The sequence below is a fragment of the Glycine max genome, chromosome 20, assembly GCF_000004515.6.
Source record: "Glycine max cultivar Williams 82 chromosome 20, Glycine_max_v4.0, whole genome shotgun sequence".
In the NCBI taxonomy this organism is placed as follows: Eukaryota; Viridiplantae; Streptophyta; class Magnoliopsida; order Fabales; family Fabaceae; genus Glycine; species Glycine max.
In genome coordinates, this window is record NC_038256.2 from 34,742,141 (window position 1) to 34,755,445 (window position 13,305).

Below are 13,305 nucleotides of genomic sequence, written 5' to 3' on the forward strand. Positions count from 1 at the left end.
ATCAATCTTATCTCTTATTTTCCCCTCTTTTCATTCGTATATTTTTCTTGTTTGTAAAGAAAAACTTATATCATTTTCACGTATAAACAAAATTTCTATAAAAAAGACTCAAAGGACCGACTATTAAGGATAAATGGTGAACTTGAATTAATGAATTATCATAATATATACTTCAATAGATAGTTAGTTGTATTGACCAAAATAAAGACTAATTAATTCTCAACAACGGTTCCTAAGTATTAATTCCATAAACTCGTAACTGGAGCATATAGGTAGGCAAGTGTGATATAATGTTTGATGTATACTTCTTTTAACATGTGCTCTCCTTAAAAGGAGAAATCAGATTTACTCTTAAAAATAAAAATCAACGAACAAAAGCTAACAAATTACTATAATTTTTCAAAAGTTAAACGAAAAAGTTGTATTTTTAAAAAAGAAAACCAGCTTTAAAACGTTTAGCCTATCTGTTGACGAATACAACGTTGAAGAGTAATAGATGAACGGAAAGCTTTCTCATAAAACTCTCAGTCTTCACAATATCTTTTAAAAATGTTGAGATTTTTTGAACTGTGTAAAGCAATTGATAGGAAATATCAAATAACTAAGTGTTAGCCCATATTTTTGATGAGCTAAAAATATGCTCTAAATTCGAATTTGGTTAGATACTGTTCGAATCGAAAAGACAAGTAGGTGGGCTTCGAACCATTGGGCGAGTCGAGCGGGTGTATGGTCGAATCGAAGGCAATGCAGCAAGATTTCTGGACTTAGCGTAATTTTTGACAACTTCACAAAATCAGTTCGACTTCGAGCAATATGGATAACCGTTCTAAGGAGCAGTTATGTGCATGCAAGGTGTACGTAGCAGGACACTTGGCATTAGGATAGTGTTCGACCGTTAGGGCAGTTTATTTTCGAATGTCTATATATAGCAGTTTTTTAGTTAGATTTCGGGGTCGCAATTCATTTATACAAATCCTTATACACTCAAAGTACCCAGCGCAGAGAGAAACGAGTACACAAGGAGAATGTATGTTTGTTTGTGAACCATTTTAAATTTCTGTAAACTTTACATTTCGAATGCAATGCAATTTACGCTTCACTTTATAATTCCTGTCTTTTAAATGGTTCATTCGATCGAATGAACTCACTGCTCCTTCACATTCTGCAATTTTCCTTTCTCTTGTTAATTTACTTCCAGCATTTCGATTCTTTCAAAGAAATTTTACTTTCTGCAAACCTCAAAACCATCAAGTGTTCGTTGCAACGATGAACATCAAAAAACTTGACATTTTATGCAAATACACACAAATGGCATGCTCCTGAGATTCACTAGTTGGTCTCGCAAGCAATTAACTTAGACTAGCGGTTGTTTACCAAATTTCAGCGTAAACAAATTGGCACGCCCAGTGGGACCGGTCAATTGTGTGTTTTGGTTTTAAATTATTATTAAAGTTGTTTAGTGCAGTCGGTTTATTGCATTCTTAATTGTTTTGATTTTGTATGCATTTAAGAAGTGGGAAATCTGTTCCACACTTAACAGAATTCAAAACTCGTACAAGGATGGCTAGACCACCCCCAAGTAATCGAAACAATGACCTTCCAAATATGGAGGGGCAACCAACGCAGACATCTGTTAGTAATGCCAATATAAATTCTGGCATAGGAGCAATTCCTGACCAAACTGTTGGCACGATAAGTTCGACCGCTTCGACGGTTATGAATCAGACAGGGGCAACTTCTCCCATGACCAACATGACGTTGGCAAGTTCGACCACGTCAGCGTCTGCTTTTGCCCCATGGAATAACCCTAGTTTAGGGAATCCCAGTGGAAGTCCCTTTCGACCGCCTCAAAACCCTCTATATGGCATGCCTACATCTTTGATGGCAGGGTTGCAAAACTCTCAACCAAATATAGAGAATCTTAATATGTCCTCTCCATCAGGATCTGTAGCGGGCAATCAAGGTAGGGTAATTCCTCAACATTTAACCAATACATCCGTTTTGTCACTTAGACAACAAATGGATGAAAGTAACCATGATATGGTTAACATGTTAACACAACAAATAGGAACTGTTATTAACCCCTTAATACAAAATACAAATGACAGTTACCAAATGTTAACAAATCAAATAAGTCGAATTGCTGACTTTTTTGGGGCACCACCCATACAGCAACCACCAATTCGACAGAATCAAATACAGGCGCCTGTCCAAGAGATACAGATGCCCAACAACCCAGGGATACAAATGGCTCAAGCACCGCAACCATTGGCTCGCATAGAGCCACCAGCCCAACAGGTCGAACCAAACCCTGGTATAGTATTGGTAAATAGGAACCAAAATGCTGATGAAGTAATAGGGAATATTCAACAAAACCGTTTCGATAGGCAAAATAACCTTGCCCAAATGGTCGAAACGATTTTGGTGCAGAATGGTTTGAACTTAGGCTTACACAGGCCTAATTTTGTGTCTCCATTATCTGAGTATGTGTTACAGACAGAATTACCAAGGGGTGTGAAAATCCCTAAGTTTACTAAGTTTGCAGGAGAGACAAATGAGTCCACTGTCGAACACATTGCTAGATATTTGGTCGAGGCAGGGGATTTGGCTAATAATGAAAATTTAAGAATGAAATTTTTCCCTAATTCCTTGACTAAAAATGCTTTTACATGGTTTACAACTCTTCCTCCTCATTCCATACATAATTGGAATCAATTGGAAAGGATTTTCCATGAGCAATTTTATATGGGACAGTCGAAGATCAGCCTTAAAGAGTTAGCCAGCGTTCGACGCAAGGCACCTGAATCAATTGATGATTATTTGAACAGATTCAGACTCTTAAAGGCAAGGTGTTTCACCCAAGTCCCTGAACATGAATTAGTCGAAATGGCTGCTGGTGGCCTAGACTATTCGATTAGAAAGAAATTAGATACCCAGTATTTAAGGGATATGGCTCAATTGGCTGATAGAGTTCGACAACTCGAACGATTGAAGGCTGAAAAGGCTAGAAATTCTAAATTCCACAAGAAGGAAAAGGTTGCATATGTCGAAACCAATGACAGTGACCAGGAGTTCGATATTATTTATGAAGATATCGAAGACAATGAGGTTGATGTAGCAGAATTAAAACCTGGACCTCCTTATGTTTGTAAACTCCTTAGACCTTCCAATGGAAAAAACCCTGTTGAACCTAAAAATGATAAATTTGTGTCTAAAACTTATACATTTGACATAACTAAATGTGATGAAATATTTGATTTATTAGTCACAGATGGCCAGATCGTTGTTCCTAAGGGCTTGAAAGTACCCCCAATCGAACAACAGAAGAAAAGGGGTTATTGTAAATTTCATAATTTCCTTGGCCATAAAACCTCACGTTGTGTTCTTTTCAGGGATTTGGTTCAAAAGGCTCTCGACGAAGGGAGGCTCAAATTTGGTGAGAAACCAAAGGTTGTTCAGGCAAATGCTGAAACATCCAAAGCTGCTGAAACTCTCTATGCGGAGCCCCAAGAAATAATGATGGTCGAAACAATGGAGTTGTCCCATGTGCAAGTTCAGAACATATCTGAAGAGGATTACAACGAACAAATGAAGGTTGTGTATCCTCAGGCTAAGGAGGATTTAATTGATTTCTTGAACAGATGCAAACTCGAAAACAAGATTGTGATGCTTTGCCCTCGCTGCAGTGCAGTATGTGACAGGGAGGCTACTGAGGGCCTCAAGAAATACCAAGTTGTTAACAAGGGGGCAAAGCAGAACCAACGTTTCGATAAAGGCAAAAGAGTTATGGTGCAGTCGAATACTAATCAGAAGTCTGGTCGAAGGAATACTTTCGTTCCTCCCGGTTCAGTTCCGGTCGAAAAATGGATGCACCAGGGACTCATAAGGTTCAACAAAGGGATCATGGAAGTAGGTGGTTCGAGTGGAACGAAGCAAGTTGGCCCACAAGAGGCTAATAGGTACTCTTATAGGAACAATTACAAAGGAAAGAATCCTATGACGAGGACCCAATGGCGCAGGTTCCAGCGTCAGAAGAAATTGGCCCAACAGAATCTGCAAACGGGCCAGTATAAAGAAGTATCTAGGAGGCCAGTAAAGGAGAGACTCCTGCCTCCAGTGGATGAAGATAAGATGGAGGATGAGGATCTACTGGATTCTGAACCAGACTTGGATGTCATTTGTGTGGTATCTATCTTGCCATCTGAATATGATGTCCAGTCCGAAGTTACTGAGATCGAAAGCGAGTTCGATCATTTTGATATGGCTAACCCAAAGCCAGTATGTTACTATGTTATGAATAATGGCTGTGTGGAAGAGCAATTAGCTTATTTCGAAAAGCCAGATTTTCAGATGAAAAGTCATCTCAAACCTCTTTTCATTAGAGCAAAAGTTGAGAATGTTGGAATCAACAAAGTGCTCATAGATGGAGGAGCGGCTGTTAACTTAATGCCTCGATCTATGCTCCACAAGATCGGGAAACATGATACTGATCTATCTGCCCACAACATTGTGCTTTCGAATTATGAAGGTAAAACTGGCTATTCTTTGGGAGCCATTCAAGTAGATGTTGCTGTAGGCAGTATAGTTCGACCAACTCTATTCCTGGTGATACAGTCTAAGGCTAATTTTAACTTGCTATTAGGAAGGGAATGGATTCATGGAGTTGGGGCTGTGCCATCTACCCTTCACCAGAAACTCATTATCTGGAGGGAGGATGGGATTGTTGAAAATATAGAGGCGGATCAAAGCTTCTATAAGTCAGAGGTCGATAATGTTACTGCACAAACCTTTGACAAAAAGTTGGCTAACATAGCACCTTGTGGTGACAAGGAGGCTGTTTTCGAATCAAGTGACAATGTTGTCCACTCTGTCAAACTCCATCCTACCTATGGGTTTATATGGGAGAGGGAGGAAATTGATGCTGTTCCCTCTGAAGATGGAGTCATTCCACCAACTGGGTGGAATATGTATGAAGATTAATATGACTGAGGCCACTGCATTGGCCAGAATTACGGCTTATATGGCCGAAAATAGACTAAATACGGCCTTTGAGGCTGAATCTCAACAAAATATGGCAGTTGAAGCCAAGATCGAAGAACATGAAAATAAAGAAACAAAGGATCGAAGACTGGATTGCATTTATGACGATGAGCCGCTGGGTTTCGAGAAAAATCCCGTAAGTGAGGTGCCAAAGATGCAGGCTCAAGATCCTTTGGAGGAGATCGACATTGGAGATGGCTCGATAAAAAGGCCAACCTATATCAGTGCCAATATCACCTCAAGTCTAAAAGAAAAGCTGGTGCCTCTTCTTAGAGAATTCAAAGACTGTTTTGCTTGGGATTACCACGAAATGCCTGGGTTAAGCAGAGAAATGGTCGAAATGAAATTACCGATTAAGGAGGGAAAAAGACCAGTAAAGCAACTACCAAGGAGATTCGCGCCAGAAATCATGTCTAAAATTAAGGAAGAGATCGAAAGGCTGCTGAAGTGTAAATTCATCAGATCCGCCAGGTATGTCGAATGGTTAGCAAATATAGTCCCTGTCATTAAAAAGAATGGAACTCTTAGAGTATGCATAGATTTTAGGGATTTAAATAATGCTACACCTAAAGATGAATATGCTATGCCAGTAGCGGAAATGTTGGTAGATTCGGCAGCTGGCTTCGAATTTTTAAGCATGTTAGATGGTTATTCTGGTTATAACCAAATATTTATTGCTGAAAGTGATGTGTCGAAAACAGCATTTCGATGCCCTGGTGCTTTAGGCACTTATGAATGGGTGGTTATGCCCTTTGGGTTGAAAAATGCTGGGGCCACTTATCAAAGGGCCATGAATTCTATGTTTCATGATTTTATTGACACATTTATGCAAGTTTATATTGATGATATAATCATCAAATCCTCTTCAGAAGATAGCCATTTGGATTACCTTAGGCAATCTTTCGAACGAATGAGGAAACATGGATTAAAAATGAATCCATTAAAATGTGCTTTTTGTGTGCGTGCAGGAGATTTCCTTGGTTTTGTGGTGCATAAAAAAGGCATTGAGATAAATCAAAATAAGACAAAGGCTATTCTTGAGACGAAGCCTCCTTCGACCAAAAAACAGCTTCAGTCTTTGCTAGGAAAAATCAACTTCTTGAGGCGATTCATTTCGAATCTAAGTGGCAAAGCTCAAATTTTTTCGCCATTACTTTGACTCAAGAAAGATGAACCATTCAAATGGAATGAAGAGCATCAAAAGGCTTTCGATGAAATTAAAGAATATCTGATCAAGCCTCCTGTGTTAATGCCTCCTAGTCGAAACAAGTCTATGAAGTTGTATATTGCTGCGTCTGACAAGACCATTGGTAGCATGTTGGCTCAGGAAGATGATGATGGCATAGAACATGCAATTTATTATCTTAGTCGTGTACTAAATGATGCAGAAACTAGATATACTGCCATAGAAAAACTTTGTCTTTGTCTGTATTTCTCTTGTGCAAAACTTAAGCAATATATAAAGCCTGTTGATGTTTATGTGTATTCTCATTATGATATTATTAAGCACATGTTGTCAAAACCTATTTTACACAGTAGAATCGGAAAATGGGCTTTAGCATTAACAGAATATTCTCTAACGTACAAGCCTTTGAAATCTGTTAAGGGTCAAATTGTGGCAGATTTTATTGTAGATCACTCAGTGGTCGAAATGCCGCAAGACTATGTAGATATAGAGCCTTGGATTTTGTATTTCGATGGTTCGAAACACAAACATGGAACTGGAATTGGAGTTTTAATAATATCCCCCAATAAAGTTCCAACTAAATTCAAATATAAAATCAAAGGGCTTTGTTCTAATAATGAGGCTGAGTATGAGGCTTTAATTACAGGCCTTGAAATTTTAATTAGCCTGGGGGCAAGAAATGTTAATATAAGAGGTGATTCAGAATTAGTGTTGAAGCAATTAACACAAGAATACAAATGTGTTAATGAACACTTAGCAAAATATTTTGTTATGGCGAGTTCTCTTCTGAATCATTTCGATTACATTAACATTGAGCATATACCTCGACAAGAAAACCAAGAAGCAAATGATTTAGCCCAAATAGCTTCAGGGTACAAAATGTCGAAGGAAAAGTTAACTCAGTTGATCGAAATAAAAGATAAATTGGTGTTACCGGAGCCATTAAGCACTAAATTGCCAATGCCAAAACTTGTGGGGGCAAGTATACCACAAAATAATGAAGATGAAAGCATGAATGATCTCCAGGGAAAAATTCAAATTTTGGCCATTGACAATATGTTAGATAATGATTGGAGAAAGTCCATTATTGAATATTTGGAAAATCCAATAGGCAATGTGGCTCGAAAGATCAAATATAGGGCTTTAAATTACGTGATTGTGGGAAATGATTTGTTTAAAAAGACTGCAGAAGGAGTGTTGTTAAAATGTCTAAGTGAATCAGAAACATACTTGGCAGTTTCCCATGTTCACAGTGGGGCCTGTGGATCGCATCAAGCAGGTCATAAAATGAAATGGCTTCTATTTCGACAAGGTCTGTATTGGCCTTCGATGTTAAAAGACTGCATAGAATTTGCTAAAGGCTGTCAGGAATGCCAAAAGCATGCAGGGATTCAGCATGTACCTGCTAGTGAGTTACATTCCATAATCAAACCTTGGCCTTTCAGAGGATGGGCTTTGGACTTAATTGGTGAAATTAAGCCTGCTTCTTCTAAGAACCAGCGTTATATTATAGTTGGTATCGATTACTTTACAAAATGGATCGAAGCAGTCCCTTTGCCAAATGTTGATCAGGAAGCAGTAATTAGTTTCATTCAAAATCATATTATTTATAGGTTTGGTATTCCCGAAACAATTACCACTGATCAAGGTTCAGTTTTTACTGGACGAAAAATGAAAGAATTTGCCCAAAAAACTGGCTTTCGATTATTAACCTCAACACCATATTACGCGCAAGCAAATGGTCAGGTCGAAGCAGCCAATAAAATTGTAATTAACTTGATTAAAAAACACATTGCCCAAAAGCCAAGAAATTGGAATAAAACGTTAGATCAAGTTTTATGGGCATGTAGAAATTCTCCTAAGGAATCAACTAATACTACCCCATTTCGACTGACTTATGGGCACGATGCTGTACTTCCGGTCGAAATACATTTGCAATCAGCCAGGGTACAAAAACAAATGGACATTCCAATCGACCATTATTGGAAAATGATGTCAGATGAGTTGGTTGATTTAGATGAGGAGAGATTAAGAGCATTAGAAGTTTTGACTAAACAAAAAGAAAGAATTGCTAAAACTTATAATAAGAAAGTGAAGTCAAAAACTTTTAATATTGGAGATTTAGTTTGGAAGGTTATCCTGCCCATAGATAGTAAGGATCGAGCCTTGGGCAAATGGTCCCCAAATTGGGAAGGACCGTTTAAAATAATTCAGATCTATTCGAATGATGCTTATGAAGTGGAGGAGCTAACCCCTCAGAAACGTACTTTGAGTATAAATGGTAAATATTTGAAAAAATATAAACCAACGTTGCTCGAAGTTAAAATAAGCATAGAATAAGAGAAATACTGGGAACATAAAAATGGCGATAACAGTAAATTGCCACAAAAGGGCATGTGTCAATATTACATCGAAAAGTAGAATCGAAATGCAGAAGTCGAAATAAAGAAATCATAAAGTTCTACTAAGTCAGGACCAAGTCCTCATATAGTTTCTTCAGGGTGGCCATCTCTTTAGTTAAGACCTGGTCAGCACTCTCCATAACTCTTGCCTCATCTGCTACAGCTTGAGATGCGCTAAAGGCCTTCAGGCCTTCCCTCCCTTTTTCAGTAATCAGTTTCTGAATCGAGTTATCGGCCTTCTCCTGGAGTTCCTTGCGTTTGGCCTGCTCTGTTACAATTTTCTGCCTTAGATCATCGACCTGAGACAGCAAATTCGTAATAGTTGCCTCCTAGGAGGAAATGTTATCATCACAGGCTTTGATCTCAGAAGTTCCTTCTTTCGCCTCTTTGGTGAGACGTTCGACTTCATGTTGAGCAGCTTGGGCTTTCTCGAGCAGAAGGATATGTGCCTGTTTCTGGGCATCCAGTCTGGCGTCATTTTCGCGCTTTTTCTGCACAGTACTTGCAAATTGATCGATAATGGACTCGATTTGGATAACTTTGCCTAGAATCTCATCAGAGGTAAGAGGGTTGTGCAATTTCTTCAAAAAATTCAGGTGCCCAAAAGCAGCAGAGGGGTTCTCTTCAATGGATTTAAGTACGTCTGCCCGTGCGTATTCCATTGATAACTTCAAGAGCAGGCAATCTTGGCGTACTGAAGAGTTTATTTCAGCATCAGATGAGGACGAAGCACCAGGAATCTTTTCACTTGAGGTGTTGGCTTGACTGGTGTTCAGCAGGAGTCGAAGGGCTGCAGCAGGGTCTTCGTCTTGCATTTTAATGAATGTATCTTCTGCGATCCCTATGCTAGCGGAAAGCTTGGATGTTGAAGACGCTGGGTAAATGTCCGAACCTCCAGCTTCAGCCTCTTGTATGGCCTCTTCATCGGAAAAGTGTTCTTCAGATGAACTTTTCTGACTCGATCCATGAGGACTGCTAGATCCAATACCTTGACCTTCACCCTGTTCCTCAACATTCACTGCATCCGTCTCAGGAGCAAGAGATGTTCGAGCACATGAGGGTATTTCTTCTACAGAAACATTTTGTTGTACCTGATTCGAATTGTCATGGAAAAGGTTAACAAATAGTTTCGTATAAGCTATGATTAAAATCACATTAAGAATGATACCTCGACGGTAGGTTGTTCTTGTGGTAAGTCCGGTTGCTCGACAGGGTTGCCCATCTCAGCAATAGAGGGAGTAGCCTCTGTTTCAGTGCCGTCAACATCAGTCGAAGGTGGTTGGGCGTCAACAGGTTGATTGTCACCTTGTTCTTTTGAAGACTTGGTCTTTTTCTTTTTCTTCCTGGCTGGCTCGCCACCCTCGACAGTCACAGAAGGTTCAGGCTCGACCTGCTTCACCTTCTTTTTCTTCTTAGGCATTTGAGCCTGGGAATTGCCTGCCTCTGTTTGGTCAGCAGATTTGGTCGAAGTCGCAGGTGATTTTCTTTTTCTTATAAGAGGTCTTTCCTCTTCTTCCTGTGTTATGAGGGTAAAGAAATGTCAGAATATAGACTTGAAAGAGAGTTATAATATTGACATTAGAAATAAAACTTGCATCTTTCTCTTCGTCTAGTTCGACGACCGCATGCTTCGAGCGTTTTGAAGTTGTGGTAGTGTCAATGCTATCATCTTTCTTTTGACTCTGAAAAAATAAAGAAATATGAGGCAAGACGTTAAGAGTAAAAGATAAGTTCAGAAGAGTTACCTTCTCTTCTTGTTTCCCTTCTTGAATCTTCACCCCAGTGGGTTTTTTGGGTCTCACATCAGCTCGAGACGTTTCAGCACTTTTCTTCGTCATGATTGTTTTGCCTGAAATAAGAATATTAGAAAAGGCAAAAGTACATATCAATTTAGAAAGTCAAAAGGAATTTAATACCTCGAGCTTGAAGGTTTGAGCGGATATTCTCGACCGTTGGTTGTATAAAACCACTCTCGAGTCTGGAGATCATGATAGTAGTGTCTCCAACTGAACGGGTCGAATAATATTTCTCCCACCAGGTAACAAACCCCATGGTGCAGAAGTGGGAATGGTTGAACTCAAAAGGATGCAGGTTATAGTTTTCATCAAGAGAAATCTTCAAAAACTTCTTGAAAGTCTTTTCCGAAAGATTGGCCCCTCGTATGACGTCTCGAGGATCTTCGAACAAGCTTTTAGGACGGATTTGCGAGAGGCCAAATTGTCTTGAAACCAAATTAGGCTGGTATCCAACCAGGCCTAAATAGTTCGATTGAACACCTGTACGACAAGACAGGATCTGTGGATTCAAGTAAAATGACCATATTTCGTTCACTTCTTCTTCATTGTCCGGATCGACAGCAGGAAAATAGTCAGTGAACCAGGCCGGGCCAACCTCTCGACTAATGAATGGAGCATGTTGGGGAAGAAACTTGTCAAAGCTCAGAAAAATCCTCATGTACTTTAGAAACAGCTTTTGTGGGTTTTGATCGAAGGTCTTGGGTGTTAATCGAAGTGCTCTCTGGCCTTCGATCGAGCGATTGGCAACTTCTTCAGCATAATCTTGTGGGATTATTAATCCCATTTCTTGTTCGAAAGTGGCATTAAGCCACAACTGGAGAAGCCACATAGGCCCAGATACTAAGAAGGAAGACCCATCCTTCGATTTCTTCAGGTCATCACATGCCTCACCAAGCGATTCGTATAGTACTGCTAACAAGAGGCGTCCAAACCCAAAGTTCTGACCTTCATGAATTTGTAATGCCATTGGAATAAATCTTTTGGCTACTTGCAAGGATTTCGTGCAAAAAACATAGTGAGATAGCCACAGGGTTAAGAAGGCTACGTGCTCTTCATCGGAAACCTCCTCTTCGACGGATCCTTTGTGTTCAGCTATATATTTGGAAAAGGTGTTCTCCTTGTATACTAGCTTGATATTGTCACTAGAATTAGTGGGGTCATACGTTTCTCCGCTAGGCCTAAGGCCTGTGAGGGCGGCTACATCTAAGAGAGTAGGGGTCATCATACCACATTTAAATTGAAAGGTGTTGGTAGAAGACTCGAAAAAGTGCATAGCTGCTATCAGCATTTCTGGTCGATATTCAGGACCATATCGAGAGAATTGTATCAAATCAAAGATGCCATATGTCTTCCAGAAATCCTCATACGCTTGTTCGACTCGATCAAGCCAAGGTAGGTAATCCCTATGGGCTATTGACGGGGCGGATCGAAAGAGTTTGTGGGGTTTGCTTAAACAATTGAAGTTGTAAGGCTCACTATCAAAAATCCTAGGTTCGCAAGTTGGGTAGCAGGGAAATACCTTGTTCATTGAACTCGAAAGTGACTCTTGGTCTGGCAGAGGTCCACCAAAAGCGTAAACTGTCCTTTCCACTGCAAAAGGGATCATCACCTCTGATTCCCAGGTTTCTGTTTGTTCGGCGTCACCATGTGGTTCTGGGACCACCTTCTCTCCGTCATTCCTGACTGTAAAACGGTGCCATTTCCCAGCAAACGGAACTGATTTTTGCGACATTGTAAGAAATCTGAAAAGGGGCGATTTTCTCGTGAAGGGTTTGATAACTGATGGAATCAGTGAGTAAAAGCTTGGACTCACGGAGAACAATGGCAAAGCTCAGAGATTCGGGGAGTTTGATGATGAAAGGAGTAGCAAGTTGTTATCTGAAAATAAGGAAGCTTTGCCGGAGATAATGAATACGAATCAGAAGAAGAAAGGTTTCGGAAGCAAGGAAGAAGAAGGGTTTTGGAAGAAGCTGAAGGGGTTTTTTGTTTGGAGTTCTGGCGCTATTTATGGAGTTACGCTTTTAAAAGGGGAAAAACAATATAATAAGAATCAAGGGTCAGAAATCAATCACATCAGATTTCCCTTTTAACTCCCCAGCGTGACACGTGTCCCACTCTGCCTAGAAAGGTGGAATTAATGATGGGTAGTGGGAGATCGAGGCGACGGTTACCATTAAACGTGCCATCGTGTTGCCATTCCAGGGAAACTGTTAGAAGAAAGGAAAAAAATGTCAACTTCTCATCTTCCTTCGATCTCGAATCGAAGCAGACATTTTTTGGGGGCAATTTGTTAGCCCATATTTTTTATGAGCTAAAAATATGCTCTAAATTCGAATTTGGTTAGATACTGTTCGAATCGAAAAGACAAGTAGGTGGGCTTCGAACCATTGGGCGAGTCGAGCGGGTGTATGGTCGAATCGAAGGCAATGCAGCAAGATTTCTGGACTTAGCGTAATTTTTGACAACTTCACAAAATCAGTTCGACTTCGAGCAATATGGATAACCGTTCTAAGGAGCAGTTATGTGCATGCAAGGTGTACGTAGCAGGACACTTGGCATTAGGATAGTGTTCGACCGTTAGGGCAGTTTATTTTCGAATGTCTATATATAGCAGTTTTTTAGTTAGATTTCGGGGTCGCAATTCATTTATACAAATCCTTATACATTCAAAGTACCCAGCGCAGAGAGAAACGAGTACACAAGGAGAATGTATGTTTGTTTGTGAACCATTTTAAATTTCTGTAAACTTTACATTTCGAATGCAATGCAATTTACGCTTCACTTTATAATTCCTGTCTTTTAAATGGTTCATTCGATCGAATGAACTCACTGCTCCTTCACATTCTGCAATTTTCCTTTCTCTTGTTAATTTACTTCCAGC

The 13,305-nt window shown here is 39.8% G+C and overlaps 2 protein-coding genes across 2 annotated transcripts; both read left to right on the plus strand.

Moving 5' to 3' along the window:
• The first annotated feature begins 1,746 nt into the window (after positions 1-1,746).
• LOC100804698 (uncharacterized) lies at positions 1,747-4,980 on the plus strand. Its single transcript, XM_006606815.2, has 2 exons — positions 1,747-2,849; positions 2,946-4,980. Exons 1-2 carry the CDS (start codon positions 1,753-1,755, stop codon positions 4,978-4,980), a joined length of 3,132 nt encoding a protein of 1,043 aa, XP_006606878.2. The 5' UTR covers positions 1,747-1,752.
• A 1,309-nt stretch (positions 4,981-6,289) lies between these two features.
• LOC106797691 (uncharacterized) lies at positions 6,290-8,088 on the plus strand. Its single transcript, XM_014772530.1, has 2 exons — positions 6,290-7,993; positions 8,077-8,088. Exons 1-2 carry the CDS (start codon positions 6,290-6,292, stop codon positions 8,086-8,088), a joined length of 1,716 nt encoding a protein of 571 aa, XP_014628016.1.
• Positions 8,089-13,305: the final 5,217 nt, after the last annotated feature.